The sequence below is a fragment of the Xiphophorus maculatus genome, chromosome 23 (genome assembly GCF_002775205.1).
Source record: "Xiphophorus maculatus strain JP 163 A chromosome 23, X_maculatus-5.0-male, whole genome shotgun sequence".
NCBI lineage: Eukaryota > Metazoa > Chordata > Actinopteri > Cyprinodontiformes > Poeciliidae > Xiphophorus > Xiphophorus maculatus.
Genome location: NC_036465.1, coordinates 31764438 through 31786462, shown reverse-complemented (window position 1 = coordinate 31786462; position 22025 = coordinate 31764438). Strand labels below are relative to the sequence as shown.

The 22025-nt window shown below is 36.2% G+C and overlaps 1 protein-coding gene across 2 annotated transcripts in view; it reads left to right on the top strand.

Annotated features, from left to right (window-relative positions):
* Positions 1-20894, top strand: part of enpp6 (ectonucleotide pyrophosphatase/phosphodiesterase 6) — a 38278-nt gene extending 17384 nt beyond the window's left edge. Inside the window, exons 6-8 of one of the 2 annotated variants that reach the window (XM_023328884.1) lie at positions 1230-1367; positions 17884-18007; positions 20262-20894. In XM_023328884.1, coding sequence (XP_023184652.1) covers positions 1230-1367; positions 17884-18007; positions 20262-20470 — 471 coding nt within the window. In that variant the 3' untranslated portion in view covers positions 20471-20894. The remainder of the gene's footprint in view (positions 1-1229; positions 1368-17883; positions 18008-20261) is intronic. The other variant, XM_023328885.1, reaches the window with a different exon arrangement.
* The last annotated feature ends 1131 nt before the right edge of the window (positions 20895-22025 follow it).

The window sequence follows — 22025 nt, the reverse complement described above, 5'->3', positions numbered from 1 at the left end:
TTGGTCAAAATACATTTTATTATTGGTCAAAAATGCATTTATATTTGTTGACTAGCAATTAAACTGGTTCTGCCTCTTCCTAAAACCTTAAATAAAAAACACATAGTAAAATAGGACTCAGCAGTTTTAAACTCAATACAGCAGTTTGACCAACAAATATAAAGTCTAAAAAACAAGTTTTGTTCTTTTTGAACAATTCTCTACAGTACGTCCTACAAAAATGGCAAATATTTTAGAGCCAAACAGGAAAATCAAAATCCATTGAGAGGTCACTATATAGAAACCGGTGGGGTGTTCTACTGCAGCTGATAACCTAATCATTACCTAACTGCTACCCTTATAGTGTGTAAATAATTAAAAAAAATGTTTTACCTGACATCAGTCCTCACCTGTTCTCTTTTCTGGTTTTATTATGATTAAGATGATTTTTATATTTTCACACCCTGAAGCTAAACTTCGCTCTTCTATCTCCTCCTTGATCAACTCTTTTCATAATAAAATTGTTTAATTTATTTAAGTAATAACAGGTTAATACATATTTCAGTAAACTAACTGAAGACCTCTCCTGAACTTCCTTAGTCTCTTCACCTTTCTTCAACAGCATTGCTACTCTAGCACTGCCATCCAATGTTATACATGTTGATAAATAAAGGATCAAGTGTTGTGTAGCCATTGCTCACACTGTTTTTACACTTTAAACAACAACAAAAAAAAAATGGCTCATTTTGCTGCTGTTTCAGTCTCATTGTGATGAGAAATAAAACATTGTGGCTAGAGTAGCTAACTTTTAGATGAAATTAGCAGTAAAACATTGGAACATTCCAGAATTAAAACAACTTAACCAAAAATATTTGGTTATGAAAGTAAACTGATAAGATGCTATAAAAAGTAATATTCATGGCAACGTTCCCGACAGACCGTTTTACCTCATGCAAAAGGAGTTTCTGACTCTTTGTTGTCTCCTGCCTGTGTGGAGTGCTGTGTTGCACCTACATAGTAAAAAAATTCAAAATCAAATAGTTTTCGCAACTGTGGTGAGTTTCTTGGGTGAAACAAATGCATATAACTGTCTCTAATATTGGGGGTGACACGTCACCTCCGTCCCACCTGATTCCTACTCCTCTGATAGCATGTAACATTTCTGTTTTCTAAGGAGTAGCCATTTCAGAGTTGCTTTATAAAATTAGTTTTTTGAAGTTGTACATGTTTCTGTTTGTGTGTATTACCAGGTCTATGCTGCCTTGAGCCAGGTCCATAACATGCGTGTCTATTCCAGGCAGGATATCCCTAAACGGTTCCTTTACAAAAAAGGGAACTTTGTTTCCTCTCTCACTTTGGTTGCTGAACCAGGCTGGTTTATCACTAAGGTATGAAATAACATATCAACATATGTAATTTTTTAATTTGTCATCTCATCGTTTTTAGAGTATCTGCCTTTGAGAATAGAATATGATTTTCCAGCTAAAAGTTTAGATTTAGAAAGTAAAAGAAATATCAAAGTAAAAAAAAAAAAACTCCCTTTAAATTCAATGTATGTACTTACAACATTGCTAATTTGCAATTGCAAAATAAAAACCTAACTGCTCAGGTAAAAAATAAATATACTAAGCATGTTAAACTTCAGCACACTTGAAGCCAGACTACTCATCAGTGTATTTGGGGCCTGCCATGCAAAGCAATGGCAGGAACCTATTGCTATTCTCCCAAGAAAAGTTTCTTTATTATTATTGGGGCCTGCCATGCAAAGCAATGGCAGGAACCTATTACTATTGTCGGAGAGAAGCGTCTCTTTAATATTCTTTATTCTTCCGTAACCGTTAATGCGGCTCGTACCGCTGGGTGCACACCTACAAATGAGGTATCAAAACGTGCAGAAAATTCACGCCATTGGAGCTATTATTTTTGGTGGGATTTGGGCTTAACGTGGCGACATAATTCGCAAAAAACTGCGAAAAAAACCCCATTATAACTCAATGGGAAAAATCCTAGAAATACCCTATTTTTGAGGATTTGCTGTGTCGTCACAAATTCACCTAGAAATGCCATTCAAATTTCATTTTGTAGATACGTCTGTGATCTCTTCGAAAGTGAAGACGGCTCGTCGATACCAGTTACGGTTTGTCCACAATTTGCCTCTAAGCGACCCAAACTTTCTCATTTTTGCTCAAGTTAGAGTGCGTTTCTGGCTGCTTAGAGTGAGAGATGAAGACAACTTTTTCAACCCAAATCATTTTTGAAATCGCCATCACGCCCACAAATATCGCACGATTAGTATCAAAATCGGTCCTGACATTGATACGCCTGTCTGCTCCGGTAAAATGTTTTCGAAATTTATCTAGACCGTACGGTTTTCTGTCACGGTGCTTCAGAGCAAAGTCATGCGACAGGATTTTCTGAGGCTGTCTGAGGCTCTCTCCCATGTATTTGAATAGAATTTCAGATCTGGGCACAACATTTCTTTCTCTCATCGCTGTAAATGTTCTGAGTGAGGTACAGATATGAATCTCGGGACTATCGCAGAAGACACATTGAACTGTCATACGCTGCAAACGCTTTTCGAATATGTATTACGGTTCCCGAACAAGAAGGATTTGTTTCCAATGCTTTTTTGTCAGTAAAATGTGTTTGCTCAAACACACAATTGTGTGTTTGAGAGCTCAGCGCTCAGAGCTCACACCTGCTGAGACCATTATTTACCATAGCAACGGAACTCAAGAGGCTATTGGCTGCTGATTTGGACTACAGATACGCATCGCTGTAGTTCTATCTATCCTCAGTTGAAACAGATCAGGACTGAGAACTGGCCTTTAGAACTACCTGCTGCTATGGGCTGTATATAACTGATTTAACTCAGTAACTGTTACACATGGGATTAGTTTGGAACTTTAAAATTAAGCATACTGAAAATTTCAAAATAAAAGCCTTGAATATTTTACATGACGTAATTGCTCTTTTTGGCCGTATATGACTTTTTCATCCAAAGCAATGTTACACATGGGATTAGTTTGGAACTTTAAAATGGAGCATAATAATAATTTCAAAATAAAAGCCTTGAATATTTTACATGACGTAATTGCTCTTATTGGCCGTATATTACTTTTTCATCCAAAGCAATGTTACACATGGGATTAGTTCGGAACTTTAAAATGGAGCATAATAATAATTTCAAAATAAAAGCCTTGAATATTTTTACATAATGTAATTGCTTTTTTTGGCCGTATATGACGTTTTCATCCAAAGCACTGTTACACATGGGATTAGTTTTGAACTTTAAAATGAAGCTTAACAAAAATTTCAAAATAAAAGCCTTGAATATTTTTACATCATGTAATTGCTCTTTTGAGCTTTATTTGACTTTTTCATCCAAAGCAATGTTACACATGGGATTAGTTCGGAACTTTAAAATGGAGCATAATAATAATTTCAAAATAAAAGCCTTGAATATTTTTACATCAGGTAATTGCGCTTTTTGGCTTTATGTGACTTTTTTATCCAAAGCACTGTTACACAATGGAATAGTTTGGCCCTCTGAAATGGAGCATACTGAAAATTTCAAAATAAAAGCCTTGAATATTTTTACGTCATGTAATTGCTCTTTTTGGCCGTATATGACTTTTTCATCCAAAGCACTGTTACACATGGGATTTGTTCGGAACTTTAAAATGGAGCATAATAATAATTTCAAAATAAAAGCCTTGAATATTTTTACATCAGGTAATTGCGCTTTTTGGCTTTATGTGACTTTTTCATCCAAAGCACTGTTACACATGGGATTAGTTCGGAACTTTAAAATGGAGCATAATAATAATTTCAAAATAAAAGCCTTGCATATTTTTACATCAGGTAATTGCGCTTTTTGGCTTTATGTGACTTTTTTATCCAAAGCACTGTTACACATGGGATTCGTTCGGAACTTTAAAATGGAGCATACTGAAAATTTCAAAATAAAAGCCTTGAATATTTTTACATCATGCAATTGCTGTTTTTGGCTTTGTATGACTTTTTCATCCAAAGCACTGTTACACATGGTATTAGTTCGGAACTTTAAAATGAAGTTTAACAAAACTTCCAAAATAAAAGCCTTGACAAAAATTTTAAATCGTACTGAATGGTGCACGTCCGCCTCGCTTAACGTTCTTGCGGTTCTCCGCGTGCCACTGCTTACGTCGCGGCGATGCCGATTTGTGGCGTGACGACGCCGGGCCCGAACCCCACGGGCGCGCCTTGGCAGGCCCCGGCTAAATTTCTTCCGAAATTTTCTAGTTGGGGCCTGCCATGCAAAGCAATGGCAGGAACCTATTACTATTGTCGGAGAGAAGCGTCTCTTTAAGTATTATTGGGGCCTGCCATGCAAAGCAATGGCAGGAACCTATTACTATTGTCGGAGAGAAGCGTCTCTTTAAGTTTCTTCTTTATTTTTCTTCCGTCACCGTTAATGCGGCTCGTACCGCTGGGTGCACACCTACAAATGAGGTATCAAAACGTGCAGAAAATTCACGCCATTGGAGCTATTACTTCTGGTGGGATTTGGGCTTAACGTGGCGACATAATTCGCAAAAAACTACGAAAAAAAACCCATTATAACTCAATGGGAAAAATCCTAGAAATACCCTATTTTTGAGGATTTGCTGTGTCGTCACAAATTCACCTAGAAATGCCATTCAAATTTCATTTTGTAGATACGTCTGTGATCTCTTCGAAAGTGAAGACGGCTCGTCGATACCAGTTATGGTTTGTCCACAATTTGCCTCTAAGCGACCCAAACTTTCTCATTTTTGCTGAAATTACAGTGACAGCCCATCTCGGTTCATATCTGGGCACAACATTTCTTTCTCTCATCACTGTAAATGCTCTGAGTGAGGTACAGATATGAATCTCGGGACTATCGCAGAAGACACATTGAACTGTCATACGCTTAAAACGCTTTTCGAATATGTATTACGGTTCCCGAACAAGAAGGATTTGTTTCCAATGCTTTTTTTCAGTAAAGTGTGTTTGCTCAAACACACTTGTGTGTTTGAGAGCTCAGAGCTCACAGCTCACACCTGCTGAGACCATTATTTGCCATAGCAACGGATCTCAAGAGGCTATTGGCTGCTGATTTGGACTACGAATACGCATCACTGTAGTTCTATCTATCCTCAGTTGAAACAGATCAGGACTGAGAACTGGCCTTTAGAACTACCTGCTGCTTTGGGCTGTATATAACTGATTTAACTCAGTAACTGTTACACATGGGATTAGTTTTAAACTTTAAAATTAAGCATACTGAAAATTTCAAAATAAAAGCCTTGAATATTTTACATGACGTAATTGCTCTTTTTGGCCGTATATGACTTTTTCATCCGAAGCAATGTTACACATGGGATTAGTTCGGAACTTTAAAATGGAGCTTAATAATAATTTCAAAATAAAAGCCTTGAATATTTTTACATCAGGTAATTGCTGTTTTTGGCTTTATGTGACTTTTTCATCCAAAGCACTGTTACACGTGGTATTAGTTTGGCCCTCTGAAATGAAGCATACTGAAAATTTCAAAATAAAAGCCTTGAATATTTTTACATCATGTAATTGCTTTTTTTGGCCGTATATTAATTTTTCATCCACAGCACTGTTACACATGGGATTAGTTTGGAACTTTAAAATGGAGCATAATAATAATTTCAAAATAAAAGCCTTGAATATTTTTACATCATCCAATTGCTGTTTTTGGCTTTGTATGACTTTTTCATCCAAAGCACTGTTACACATGGTATTAGTTTGGCCCTTTGAAATGAAGCATACTGAAAATTTCAAAATAAAAGCCTTGAATATTTTTACATGACGTAATTGCTCTTTTTGGCTTTATTTGACTTTTTCATCCAAAGCACTCTTACACGTGGTATTAGTTCAGAACTTTAAAATGAAGCATACTGAAAATTTCAAAATAAAAGCCTTGAATATTTTTACATCAGCTACTTGTGTTTTGAGCATTATATAACTATTTTAACCCAAGGACTATTACGCTTGGGATTAGTTTGGCCCTTTGAAATGAAGTTTAACAAAACTTCCAAAATAAAAGCCTCGACAACATTTTAAATCGTACCGAACGGTGCACGTCCGCCTCGCTTAACGTTCTTGCAGTTCTCCGCGTGCCACTGATTACGTCGCAGGCATTCTTTAGCGTCGACGCCGATTTGTGGCGCGACGACGCCGGGCCCATGCCCGACGGGCGCGCCTTGGCAGGCCCCGTCTAAATTTCTTCCGAAATTTTCTAGTTGGGGCCTGCCATGCAAATGGCAGGAACCTATTACTATTGTCGGAGAGAAGTGTCTCTTTATTTATTTTTCTTCCGTAACCGTTAATGCGGCTCATACCGCTGGGTGCACACCTACAAATGAGGTATCAAAACGTGCAGAAAATTCACGCCATGATTGCTATTACTTTTGGTGGGATTTGGGCTTAACGTGGCGACATAATTCGCAAAAAACTACGAAAAAAATCCCATTATAAGTCAATGGGAAAAATCCTAGAAATACCCTATTTTACCCTATTTTTGAGGATTTTCTGTGTCGTCACAAATTCACCTAGAAATGCCATTCAAATTTCATTTTGTAGATACGTCTGTGATCTCTTCGAAAGTGAAGACGGCTCGTCGATACGAGTTACGGTTTGTCCACAATTTGCCTCTAAGCGACCCAAAGTTTCTCATTTTTGCTCATATTAGAGTGACAGCCGATCTCGGTTCATATCTGGGCACAACATTTCTTTCTCTCATCACTGTAAATGCTCTGAGTGAGGTACAGATATGAATCTCGGGACTATCGCAGAAGACACATTGAACTGTCATACGCTCGAAACGCTTTTCGAATATGTATTACGGTTCCCGAACAAGAAGGATTTGTTTCCAATGCTTTTTTTCAGTAAAGTGTGTTTGCTCAAACACACAATTGTGTGTTTGACAGCTCAGAGCTCACAGCTCACACCTGCTGAGACCATTATTTGCCATAGCAACGGAACTCGAGAGGCTATTGGCTGCTGATTTGGACTACAGATACGCATCATTGTAGTTCTATCTATCCTCAGTTGAAACAGATCAGGACTGAGAACTGGCCTTTACAACTACTTGCTGCTTTGGGCTGTATATAACTGATTTAACTCAGTAACTGTTACACATGGGATTAGTTTGGAACTTTAAAATTAAGCATATTGAAAATTTCAAAATAAAAGCCTTGAATATTTTTACATCATGTAATTGCTGTTTTTGGCCTTATGTGACTTTTTTATCCAAAGCAATGTTACACATGGGATTAGTTCGGAACTTTAAAATGGAGCATAATAATAATTTCAAAATAAAAGCCTTGAATATTTTTACATCAGGTAATTGCTGTTTTTGGCCGTATATGACTTTTTCATCCAAAGCACTGTTACACATGGGATTAGTTTGTAACTTTAAAATGGAGCATAATAATAATTTCAAAATAAAAGCCCTGAATATTTTTACATCATGTAATTGCTCTTTTTGGCTTTATCTGACTTTTCCATCCAAAGCACTGTTACACATGGGATTAGTTCGGAACTTTAAAATGGAGCATAATAATAATTTCAAAATAAAAGCCTTGAATATTTTTACATCAGGTAATTGCTGTTTTTGGCCGTATATGACTTTTTCATCCAAAGCAATGTTACACATGGGATTAGTTTGGAACTTTAAAATGGAGCATAATAATAATTTCAAAATAAAAGCCCTGAATATTTTTACATCATGTAATTGCTGTTTTTGGCTTTATCTGACTTTTCCATCCAAAGCACTGTTACACATGGGATTACTTTGGAACTTTAAAATGGAGAATATAAATAATTTCAAAATAAAAGCCTTGAATATTTTTACATCAGGTAATTGCTTTTTTTGGCCGTATATGACTTTTTCATCCAAAGCAATGTTACACATGGGATTAGTTTGGAACTTTAAAATGGAGCATAATAATAATTTCAAAATAAAAGCCTTGAATAGTTTTACATCAGGTAATTGCTGTTTTTGGCTTTATTTGACGTTTTCATCCAAAGCACTGTTACACATGGGATTACTTTGGAACTTTAAAATGGAGAATAATAATAATTTCAAAATAAAAGCCTTGAATATTTTTACATCAGGTAATTGCTTTTTTTGGCCGTATATGACTTTTTCATCCAAAGCAATGTTACACATGGGATTAGTTTGGAACTTTAAAATGGAGAATAATAATTTCAAAATAAAAGCCTTGAATATTTTTACATCAGGTAATTGCTGTTTTTGGCTTTATTTGACGTTTTCATCCAAAGCACTGTTACACATGGGATTAGTTTGGAACTTTAAAATGGAGCATAATAATAATTTCAAAATAAAAGCCTTGAATATTTTTACATCAGGTAATTGCTCTTTTTGGCTTTATTTGACTTTTTCATCCAAAGCACTGTTACACATGGGATTAGTTTGGAACTTTAAAATGGAGCATAATAATAATTTCAAAATAAAAGCCTTGAATATTTTTACATCAGGTAATTGCTCTTTTTGGCTTTATTTGACTTTTTCATCCAAAGCACTGTTACACGTGGTATTAGTTTGGCCCTTTGAAATGAAGCATACTGAAAATTTCAAAATAAAAGCCTTGAATATTTTTACATCAGCTACTTGTGTTTTGAGCATTATATAACTATTTTAACCCAAGGACTATTACGCATGGGATTAGTTTGGCCCTTTGAAATGAAGTTTAACAAAACTTCCAAAATAAAAGCCTTGACAACATTTTAAATCGTACCGAACGGTGCACGTCCGCCTCGCTTAACGTTCTTGCGGTTCTCCGCGTGCCACTGCTTACGTCGCGGCGTTCTTTGGCGTCGACGCCGATTTGTGGCGCGACGACGCCGGGCCCGAACCCCACGGCCGCGCCTTGGCAGGCCCCGGCTAAATTTCTTCCGAAATTTTCTAGTTGGGGCCTGCCATGCAAAGCAATGGCAGGAACCTATTACTCTACACCCAACAAGCGTCTCTTTATTATTATAGTTCTTTATTTAACCGTTAATGCGGCTCATACCGCTGGGTGCACACCTACAAATGAGGTATCAAAACGTGCAGAAAATTCACGCCATTGTTGCTATTACTTTTGGTGGGATTTGGGCTTAACGTGGCGACATAATTCGCAAAAAACTACGAAAAAAACCCCATTATAAGTCAATGGGAAAAATCCTGGAAATACCCTATTTTTGAGGATTTTCTGTGTCGTCACTAATTCACGTAGAAATGCCATTCAAATTTCATTTTGTAGATACGTCTGTGATCTCTTCGAAAGTGAAGACGGCTCGTCGATAACAGTTACGGTTTGTCCACAATTTGCCTCTAAGCGACCCAAAGTTTCTCATTTTTCCTAAAGTTAGAGTGCTTCTCTCGCTGATTAGAGTGAGAGATCAAGACAACTTTTTCAACCCAAATCATTTTTGAAATCGCCATCACGCCCACAAATATCGCACGATTAGTATCAAAATCGGTCCTGACATTGATACGCCTGTCTGCTCCGGTAAAATGTTTTCGAAATTTATCTAGATCGTACGGTTTTCTGTCACGGTGCTTCAGAGCAAAGTCATGCGACAGGATTTTCTGAGGCTGTCTGAGGCTCTCTCCCATGTATTTGAATAGAATTTCAGATCTGGGCACAACATTTCTTTCTCTCATCGCTGTAAATGTTCTGAGTGAGGTACAGATATGAATCTCGGGACTATCGCAGAAGACACATTGACCTGTCATACGCTTCAAACGCTTTTCGAATATGTATTACGGTTCCCGACCAGGAAGGATTTGTTTCCAATGCTTTTTGTCAGTAAAACGTGTTTGCTCAAACACACAATTGTGTGTTTGACAGCTCAGAGCTCAGAGCTCACACCCTGCTGAGACCATTATTTGCCATAGCAACGGATCTCAAGAGGCTATTGGCTGCTGGTTTGGACTACAGATACGCATCATTGTAGTTCTATCTATAGTGGAACCCTCAGTTGAAACAGATCAGGACTGAACTGGCCTTTAGAACTATTTGCTGCTATGGGCTGTATATAACTGATTTAACTCAGGAACTGTTACACATGGTATTAGTTTGGAACTTTAAAATTAAGCATAATAATAATTTCAAAATAAAAGCCTTGAATATTTTTACATCAGGTAATTGCTGTTTTTGGCTTTATTTGACTTTTTCATCCAAAGCACTGTTACACATGGTATTAGTTTGGCCCTTTGAAATGAAGCTTAACAAAAATTTCAAAATAAAAGCTTTGAATATTTTTACATCATGTAATTGCTCTTTTTGGCTTTATATGACTTTTTCATCCAAAGCACTGTTACACATGGGATTAGTTCGGAACTTTAAAATGGAGCATAATAATAATTTCAAAATAAAAGCCTTGCATATTTTTACATCAGGTAATTGCGCTTTTTGGCTTTATGTGACTTTTTTATCCAAAGCACTGTTACACATGGGATTTGTTCAGAACTTTAAAATGGAGCATACTGAAAATTTCAAAATAAAAGCCTTGAGAATTCTTACATGAGATTATTGCTGTTTTGAGCACTATATAACTGATTTTATCCAATGACTGTTATTCATGGTATTAGTTTGGCCCTTTGAAATGAAGCATAGTGAAAATTTCAAAATAAAAGCCTTGAATATTTTTTAAATGAAGTAATTGCTCATTTTGGCTTTATTTGACTTTTTCATCCAAAGCACTGTTACACATGGTATTAGTTTGGCCCTTTTGAAATGAAGCATAATGAAAATTCCAAAATAAAAGCCTTGAATATTTTTACATCAGCTACTTGTGTTTTGAGCATTATATAACTATTTTAACCCAAGGACTATTACGCATGGGATTAGTTTGGCCCTTTGAAATGAAGCATACTGAAACTTCCAAAATAAAAGCCTTGACAACATTTTAAATCGTACCGAATGGTGAACGTCCACCTTACTAACGTTCTTGTGGTTCTCTGCGTGCCATTGATCACGTTGCGCCGTCCTTTAGCGTCGATGCCAATTTGTAGCGTGACGACGCCGGGCCCAAACCCGACGGGCGCGCCTTGGCAGGCCCCGGCTAAATTTCTTCAGAAATTTTGGTTTTCTAGTTATTATTATAATTCTTTATTTTTCATCCGTAACCGTTAATGCGGCTCATACCGCTGCGTGCACACCTACAAAAGAGGTATCAAAACCTGCAGAAAATTCACGCCATTCCAGCTATTACTTTTGGTGGGATTCGGGATGAACATGGCGACATAATTCGCAAAAAACTACGAAAAAAACCCCATTATAATTCAATGGGAAAACTCCTACAAACGCCCTAATACCCTACTGGCTAAAACAGAGAATTGTCTCCCCCAGCTGGCTCAAATGAAGTATTGTAAGTCTGAAAAGCGAAAAGAGCAAGTATGAAAAAAAAAAAAGATTGTGCCTTGGATATACTGGATTAAACAAAACTTTAAATTTGATTGGTAAACATCCAACAGGTAGATGTGAGTGTGGTATGGATATGGAAACAGTAGAACATGTAATAATTAATTGTGGAAAATATAAAGCAAGTACAATAAATTAGGAAATATGATATAGAGACATTTAAACTTAATAAGATATTAATTAAACACAAAATAAATAAAGCGGTTATTACATTTTTGAAGGTAACAGGATTATATGTAAGACTTTAGATTGGGGAGCGGTTAACTGAAACGTGGGGCGTGCTAACCCCCTGCGCCACCACAGCACGCCCCATGAATATTTATGTTATTTCATAAAATTTCTTAAGAAAACTAAACTGATAGAAAGGATTTAGTGTTGTTTTTTTTTTAAGTTGCGCCCTGATCCACACTCCATACCAGTAGGTGGCGGTAATGCACACCATTAAGTTGCTTGCCAACCGCCATTAAAAACAAAAAGAAGAAGAAGAGCTTTCTGCTTCCGACTGCTTGGTTAAGGTAAGTATTATTAGAACTGCTTACAGTTGTTAAATGTAATGTGTTCTTTAAGAAATGTGATCGATTTTAAAAGTTTGACTGCTGTGGGATATTTTGTTGTGGCTCTGATAGCGTAGCTGCTAGCTTGATGGAACCACAATTTGTTCACATGTTAGCACTTTGCTAACTGGCTTTCGTGAAACCTGTTAGGCTACAAAATCTCTGTTAACATCAATCTGATCAGCTGAAATAAGGCAATTTTGTTTTACCTCAACCTAGAGCTATTGTGACTTGCAGAAATTGCCACAAATAACCGGAACTAGCATATTAAGCTACTTCACTGAATCAGTTGCTTCGGATACAGATACTCTCAGCTGCCGTCTTGTGCCGACAGTGAAAAACAGCAGAACTACATAATATTAGCTTGGTATGATGTAAATTATAATTTTTGTTTGAATTACATAAAATAACTTCATGATCTGAGTTTTTTTTCATTATGCTTGGCCTATCAATAATTTCAAATAATAAAACATAAAATATCTGGGTTTATTTTGTTCATCCGAACCAGAACCTCCAGGTTCTCCGTTGTAGAGTTTTACTGAAAATCAGCGGAGAAATATCTGTAGCGCAGCAGCTGCGGTACAGTCTGCCCACTAGAGTAGAACTGAACCGAACCAAACATGAACGTATTTCATCGCCTAACGAAAGACAAGGAAGCAAAGAGATTTCGGCTAAAGAAATCTGAACTTGATTACATTGCAGCATCCTTTAGCGTCGATGCCAATTTGTAGCGTGACGACGCCGGGCACAAACCAGACGGGCGCGCCTTGGCAGGCCCCGGCTAAATTTCTTCAGAAATTTTGTTTTTCTAGTTATTCTTTATTTTTCATCCGTAACCGTTAATGCGGCTCATACCGCTGCGTGCACACCTACAAAAGAGGTATCAAAACGTGCAGAAAATTCACGCCATTCCAGCTATTACTTTTGGTGGGATTCGGGATTAACATGGCGACATAATTCGCAAAAAACTACGAAAAAAACCCCATTATAACTCAATGGGAAAAATCCTAGAAATACCCTATTTTTGAGGATTTGCTGTGTCGTCACAAATTCACCTAGAAATGCCATTCAAATTTCATTTTGTAGATACGTCTGTGATCTCTTCGAAAGTGAAGACGGCTCGTCGATACCAGTTATGGTTTGTCCACAATTTGCCTCTAAGCGACCCAAAGTTTCTCATTTTTGCTCATATTAGAGTGACAGCCGACCTCGGTTCATATCTGGGCACAACATTTCTTTCTCTCATCGCTGTAAATGCTCTGAGTGAGGTACAGATATGAATCTCGGGACTATCGCAGAAGACACATTGAACTGTCATACGCTTAAAACGCTTTTCGAATATGTATTACGGTTCCCGAACAAGAAGGATTTGTTTCCAATGCTTTTTTTCAGTAAAGTGTGTTTGCTCAAACACACTTGTGTGTTTGAGAGCTCACAGCTCAGAGCTCACACCTGCTGAGACCATTATTTACCATAGCAACGGAACTCAAGAGGCTATTGGCTGCTGGTTAGGACTACGAATACGCATCGTTGTAGTTCTATCTATCCTCAGTTGAAACAGATCAGGACTGAGAACTGGCCTTTACAACTACTTGCTGCTTTGGGCTGTATATAACTGATTTAACTCAGTAACTGTTACACATGGGATTAGTTTTACACTTTAAAATTAAGCATATTGAAAATTTCACAATAAAAGCCCTGAATATTTTTACATGACGTAATTGCTCTTTTTTGGCTTTATTTGACTTTTTCATCCAAAGCACTGTTACACATGGTATTAGTTTGGCCCTTTAAAATGAAGCTTAACAAAAATTTCAAAATAAAAGCCTTGAATATTTTTACATCAGCTACTTGTGTTTTGAGCATTATATAACTATTTTAACCGAAGGACTATTACGCATGGGATTAGTTTGGCCCTTTGAAATGAAGCATCCTGCAAATTTCAAAATAAAAGCCTTGAATATTTTTACATGACGTAATTGCTCTTTTTGGCTTTATTTGACTTTTTCATCCAAAGCACTGTTACACATGGTATTAGTTTGGCCCTTTGAAATGAATATTAACAAAAATTTCAAAATTAAAGCCTTGAATATTTTTACATCATGTAATTGCTCTTTTTGGCTTTATTTGACTTTTTCATCCAAAGCACTGTTACACGTGGTATTAGTTTGGCCCTTTGAAATGAAGCTTAACAAAAGTTTCAAAATAAAAGCCTTGAATATTTTTACATGACGTAATTGCTCTTTTTGGCTTTATTTGACTTTTTCATCCAAAGCACTCTTACACGTGGTATTAGTTCAGAACTTTAAAATGAAGCATACTGAAAATTTCAAAATAAAAGCCTTGAATATTTTACATGAAGTAATTGCTCTTTTTGGCCGTATATGACTTTTTCATCCAAAGCAATGTTACACATGGGATTACTTTGGAACTTTAAAATGGAGAATAATAATTTCAAAATAAAAGCCTTGAATATTTTCACATCAGGTAATTGCTTTTTTTGGCCGTATATGACTTTTTCATCCAAAGCAATGTTACACATGGGATTAGTTTGGAACTTTAAAATGGAGAATAATAATTTCAAAATAAAAGCCTTGAATATTTTTACATCAGGTAATTGCTGTTTTTGGCTTTATTTGACGTTTTCATCCAAATCACTGTTACACATGGGATTACTTTGGAACTTTAAAATGGAGAATAATAATAATTTCAAAATAAAAGCCTTGAATATTTTTACATCAGGTAATTGCTTTTTTTGGCCGTATATGACTTTTTCATCCAAAGCAATGTTACACATGGGATTAGTTTGGAACTTTAAAATGGAGAATAATAATTTCAAAATAAAAGCCTTGAATATTTTTACATCAGGTAATTGCTGTTTTTGGCTTTATTTGACGTTTTCATCCAAAGCACTGTTACACATGGGATTAGTTTGGAACTTTAAAATGGAGAATAATAATTTCAAAATAAAAGCCTTGAATATTTTTACATCAGGTAATTGCTCTTTTTGGCTTTATTTGACGTTTTCATCCAAAGCACTGTTACACATGGGATTACTTTGGAACTTTAAAATGGAGAATAATAATAATTTCAAAATAAAAGCCTTGAATATTTTTACATCAGGTAATTGCTGTTTTTGGCTTTATTTGACGTTTTCATCCAAAGCACTGTTACACATGGGATTACTTTGGAACTTTAAAATGGAGAATAATAATAATTTCAAAATAAAAGCCTTGAATATTTTTACATCAGGTAATTGCTCTTTTTGGCTTTATTTGACTTTTTCATCCAAAGCACTGTTACACGTGGTATTAGTTTGGCCCTTTGAAATGAAGCATACTGAAAATTTCAAAATAAAAGCCTTGAATAATTTTACATGACGTAATTGCTCTTTTTGGCTTTATTTGACTTTTTCATCCAAAGCACTGTTACACGTGGTATTAGTTTGGCCCTTTGAAATGAAGCATACTCAAAATTTCAAAATAAAAGCCTTGAATATTTTTACATCAGCTACTTGTGTTTTGAGCATTATATAACTATTTTAACCCAAGGACTATTACGCATGGGATTAGTTTGGCCCTTTGAAATGAAGTTTAACAAAACTTCCAAAATAAAAGCCTCGACAACATTTTAAATCGTACCGAACGATGCACGTCCGCCTCGCTTAACGTTCTTGCGGTTCTCCGCGTGCCACTGCTTACGTCGCGGCGTTCTTTGGCGTCGACGCCGATTTGTGGCGCGACGACGCCGGGCCCGAACCCCACGGCCGCGCCTTGGCAGGCCCCGGCTAAATTTCTTCCGAAATTTTCTAGTTTAAGTGTGTTATTTTGGAACAACTAATTTTGTACTTGGTGTATTTTAGTACTAATGCAATTGTAGTAAATCACAATTTAAGGCGTACTAATTGTACTATAACATGCTTTTTTTTGGAACAACTAACGTTATACTTTTTATACTTTACGTATATGGCTTCTTATGTAATATAAAACTGAAAAAAGAAAAGGACTAATGGAACTAAAATGTCATTTTTAAAAGAAACTATGAATGTTGTGACTTTATAGACAAAAATGTCACAAGAAATTCATAAGAAACTGTTACATCAATTTTCTTCCCCTCTACTCTATGATATCGCTAAATAAAATAAGAACCAAATAGCTTTCTATTCCACTCCCACAAAAAAATTAAGGTATTAATTTCCTAATTATGTATAAAGTTTTTCCTATAATAACTTTCTGCAAACGAAAATCGAAATAAATATAAATTCCTTTTCATTTTGTGGCTCAGATTTTGAGACAATACAACTGCGACTTCATTAATGTTTTTGGAAAGATTTTTAAAAGTGGATATTGTACAAGAAGTCTATTCCATCTTTAAGTTTAAATATAATAAAATGTCTTCTAAAAGGGGATGAAGAGTTAATTTATGATATATTTAATCCTCTGGCTAAGTTTTATTCACAAATACTGCTTTCTAAAAATAACCAAAATTTTTAAAGTGAAATAATTTTAAGAGAATGCTTAAACGTTGCAACATTACAAAAGCTCAATCTTCATACTAATATTTTAAAATCTTAATTTAAGATTTTAAAATTCTCTTGCATTTGTGACATTTTGTTTTACTTTCCTCACAGTTAGTTTGTGACTATTCTTTTTCTTCTTTTTTTCTGCTCAGTTTATCATATCAAACTTTTTTTATTACTGTGTGCCTTGTTATGCTGTTTTGTTTGAAGTTTCAATAAAGACTTGGAAAAAACAACAAAACATTGCCATGAATCCACCTTTTAACTCAAAACGTGAATTGTGGCAGCGATGAATTGTGGGTAATACATTTTGCCGAAGTCCTTAAAAATGTGGACTTTGTGTAAGGGCAGAAATGGTACCCAAAATGGGCGGAGCAAAGGGCGGATGTGGAGAATGTGGGACACACTATGACCTTTAACCTTCAACATGAAGGCGCATTTGAAGGAAACAAGGGCAGAACGAAGGTGGGAGTGCACTGATCCTCATCCTGGCCGCTTCACTCTCGGCTGCGAACTGCTCCAGCGAAAGCTGCAGATCACAACCTGATGAAGCAACCAGAACCACATCATCTGCAAAAAGCAGAGATGCGATCCTAAGGCCACCAGAACGGATCCCTTCAACACCTTGGCTGCGCCTAGAAATTCTGTCCATGAAAGTAATGAACAGAATCGGGATGTTTTAGTTAAAAAACTGAAATGTTACCCCTAACCATTTGGATGCACATTCACAGTGAATTTGTGGATTGTAATCCACAAATATAAATATACAGATATCTGTCATCCTTCCTTTGGAAAAACTGACTCATGATCTTAACCACAAATCACACACATTTTTGAAGCTTTGAGGTCCACTTGAGTCTTTCCTACTTAATCCCTAAGATTTTAGTTTTTTATTATTTTGTTTTACTGCTCTATTTATTCTTGCTGGAGTTTTTTTTTTTTTGTCTTAGTGGTTGTGAGGTGACATGGACTGGAGGAAAAGACTAATAACTCCTCATCTCTTATTCATGTGGGGTATTTTGTTATAGTTGTTTTGGTTTTTTTGGTTCTTTTGTATGTGTATGTGGGAGGCAGCACGGAATTCTGTTTCTGTTCTTTGTGTTGTAACTGATCTAAAAATAATTTTAAAAAATAATCATTTTGATCATTCTAGCTAAGCTTAAACAAGAAAGGTTTAGTCTGATTTAATTTTAAAATTATGTAGGCAAAACTGAAACATCTTTCATTTTTTTTTCAGTAAAGAGTGGTATTATGTATTCTGCACATACATTCTGTAAATATTATTATGTAACATGCTGTTTACTTTGTCTGAAAGCTTGTTATGTCTCATGTCATCAGTATTTATTGGTGTTCTCTGCAGAACAAGACAACACTACCCTACTGGAAAAATGACTCAGGAGAGGCATCAGCTTGGCAAAATGGCTGGCATGGTTATGATAACGAGTTTCTTGACATGAGAGGCTTTTTCTTGGCGGTAGGACCAGGTAAATTAATTTTAGTATGGTATTTTGTTTTATTTGTGATCTAGTGACATCTTTTTACACCACTTTTAAGTGAACACAGTAACAAAAGATACATTTGCCTAAAAGAGACAAAAACACAAGATTTTCTATAATATAAGAGAAAAAAAGAACTCTTCGGGATTGGGATGACAGTTGGCTCCTTTAAGAAAAATTGACTGCTCCATCTTTTTATTTATGAGTGATGGTGGTATCGAGAGGGAGATGGACAGACTCACTTGGGCTTTTCCTGCTGTAATGCCAGCACAGAAAAGAGCCAAGCCAAAAAGCAAAGCTCTTGATTACCATTCCATCTGCATTTCAGAATACAGATGTCATGGTCCTGAACCTTGACCATATGGCATGGTGCAGGACCATGACATACGGACTTGCACCTCTGTCATTCAGAAAGCCCTCAAAGTAAAACCACTGCTTCTCTCCACCAAAGGTGTCGATTCAGATGGTTTGTAAATGCCTCAACCTATTTACAAACTATTTCATATTAGGGTCCAGTGGACCCAAATACAAGTAGTAACCAGTCACAACTCAAAGTTGTGACTCTAGAAAGACTCAAGAGTTGTGACAAGTTCTTCTCTAGAAAAGTTAAGGAAATCTTGGGTTACTCTGACTTATCATATCACAAGTCATTAAGTTAAGAGCCTTAAATGTTCAGTTTTTAAATCGTATATCTAAATAAAATTCAAAGTGAGAATCATTACTTGTATTGCATTTCAAATTTTGTCTTCAAATCATATTTGTTTACAAATTCTTGCAGTTTGAAAATAGAAAATACATTTAAATCAAGTAGAACTATTTTTGTGTAGTTCAGAGTATCCTTAAATTCTTGTATCTTTTCAAGAAAAAACGTAAAGGTCTGGTGGTTATTTCTTTTGATAGCTGTAACTCTTGTGTTTATGCAAGAGTTTAGATGATTACTCAGCAATTAAATTTCCCAATTAATTGGTTCGAAACAGTTGTTTTTAATCTACAGCTGAAGGAAGTGACCTTTTCAAAACAGAGTGTCTATTTTGCACTTGTAAACACTCTGATTTGACAGGCCCAAATGACCTAATTAATCTTCTAAACATGGTTCTCAACAATACACTCTTCAATAATTTCATCCACCGCTTACTGTTTTACCATTTACCGCTTACCAAAGATAAGATACACTAACTGAATGTCCCCCTGTACTTTATGGACAAAAAGGCAGGAAAGGGTGAGCAAGAATCAAGCTTTGCAGTAAAACATTTTGAGATCAAAGTGCACTTTTTACACCAGCCCAGGTGTAAAAAGTGCACTTTGATCTCTAAATCCACTTTGTTCTCAAAATATCTTACTAGCAGAAAAACATACTGCCTACCAGTTTAGTTGTGCACACAACAAACTCCATTTTTGGACATCATGGTCTGGGATTTCTTTGAGAAGGGAGCCCTGGTCTCAGGAACCTGGAAACAGATTTGGACAAGCCCCCGGTTGTTTATTTTTGCACCCTTTTTCTGTTCCATGCAACAATCCGTTTAACAGTTCTGGGACCAGACCAGACCATTACCCCTCAGAGTCACTACCTAGAAGTATAAAAAAAAATTTAATGCCAAAAATGATAAAATGTTACATGTCATATAAAAGAAATAGATACAGAGTGACATTCACTGTCCAGTTGGGCTCCACTAAGCACACATTAAAGCTTGTAACGCAAGATCTGCTTTTATCTTTTCCTCATTCTGCATCCTCTCTAAGAGGTGTTGGCCTGCTTTGATCAGTTTTGTTTGTGTGACTGTCGCCAGTCTTATATGTTATGGCTATGTAAGCGTGCAGCAGTGTGCATGTGAGCAGATAAGAGATAGAGGAAAGACACAAAATCATATATGCATAACAATCTGGAGAAAATCAGATTTACCTTGACTAACCAAGAAAGTCTATTTTATGATATTTGACAACCAGTACTAGCTTGATGGATAAATTTAAATAATATGCAGTATTTTATGGATATGCTATGGAATACCCCCTGTTATCTTATGTCCTCCCACTGTTGTGTTTTTTTTTGGGAGGTGACTATGGTGTGCTTTTTTTCATATTGAAAATCTATAAAATCAATAAAAAGATTTACAAAAAAATACAAGATGTACATTTGGAACAGGAAATGTATGTTGGTGCTTTGTCAGGTTCTTATGAAAGTGTGTTTAAACTGGCAGGGGAAATATAAAGCAGAGATCTAAATATATTTTCTTTGTCTACCCAGACTTCAAGAAGAATGTTCGAGCAGCTCCAATTAGAGCAGTGGATGTCTACAACCTGATGTGCTGGACTTTAGGTGTACATCCATTGCCTAATAATGGATCTTGGTCTCGAGTTGAGTACCTACTAAATGGCTTTGAAAGTCCATTACAGTCTGGAATGCTTTGGACCTACAGTATGGGTTTGCTGGGAGTAATGTTAGCATTTTACTAGAACATGCAAATTAATTATCATGTATAGATTTTAGCTGTAATGATCTGCTGTGGACAAGAAGAATTTGTAATTCTTCTTGTCCAAAGAATAATTACAAATTTAATTACACTTATGTCTGTCAAGTACATGTAGATATCTGACTATACTGTAATTGTACTTTTAACGTATGTTTCAGTTTACTTCTGTTTTTATTTTTGATTGATTTTTAGATTGATAAATACTATGCATGATATAATTTTGCTTTGTATTGGAAAGCTGGCTCTGTACTGGGACTAAGGCTGGAGTCCCTGGAAACTGTGGTGGAGAGGAGGACACTGAAGAAGGTTTTGTCTATTCTGGACAATAATCAGCACCCTCTCCACCACATAGTGGACAGACAGCGGAGCACCTTCTCACATAGGCTGCTCCAGCTCTGCTGTCATAGGGACAGATACAGGAAATCCTTCCTGCCACATGCCATCTCACTGTACAATAAAAGCTAAATCATTGTTCTGCACTAATCAGTCCAATTTCGCACAACTGCACTGTGGCACACTTGCTGTACATATATTTACATATACATACTGTATCTGCATTTTATGAATCTTTGCAAGGACTGCTCTAAGCTGCTTTTATATTGACAGCATGTCATATTTTATTTTTATTTTATCTTGTCTACATTGCTACTCAGTGGTGGTTGGTGTGTGTCTTGTCTCTATGCTGCTGTAACTGCGAAATAATTTCCCTGCTGGGATGAATAAAGTAATTCTATTCTATTCTATTGTTGTTGGTCAATGTTTTTTCCCCTGATATCACATTGTTTTTAGTTTCCATAAATTGATGGACTAATTAACTGTATAAAAAACTGTAGCATTCAAAGAGAATATATGGTTGGACAAAACTCAAGCTACAAAAAATTTTCCCAAAAAACTGAATAACTTAATGTAAAAATGACCACAATGTGTTGGTCTCACATTTAGAGATTGTTTTGTGAGCCTTCTATGAGAATCTGCAGTGAACCATGTGGAACTAAACTGAAAACAGAGGTGAAGTTTTGAAAATTAACAAATGAATAATGGACAAGTTCTGTCAGCAAAGCTGAAATTTGTTGACTTTTACAAAGCCTCTTGTTCATCTCTGATACAACCGACAACTGCAGAATCATCTGAGTATTTCTGTAGATGACAGAAGTCAGACTTGTGGTATTAGTCTGAAGTGTAGCGAGTGAAAAGGAATGGTGAGAGTACAGTGCCCCTACAGTGCTCCTGTGTTGCGGTTGCTGGTCAGTCTCACAAACTGTGGTCTGCGAGTTTGTCATATCCAGGTGATTGTTGAGGCCTTCACTTGTGTCTTCTGGATTTTCTGACAAAGCAAATCAGACTGAACTGTATTTATACACAAAGGTTACCCTTTGTGTATACCTGTTAACGCTTTCTAAGTAAGTGTAATGAGTATATCTTACAGACTATACACAAAGGCTAACCTACACAAACGATGGGGTTGGGGGGAGCAGACCAAGACAATGAGCAAACCTAAACAACTAATTCAAGTCAACACATAACTACAACACAAATGT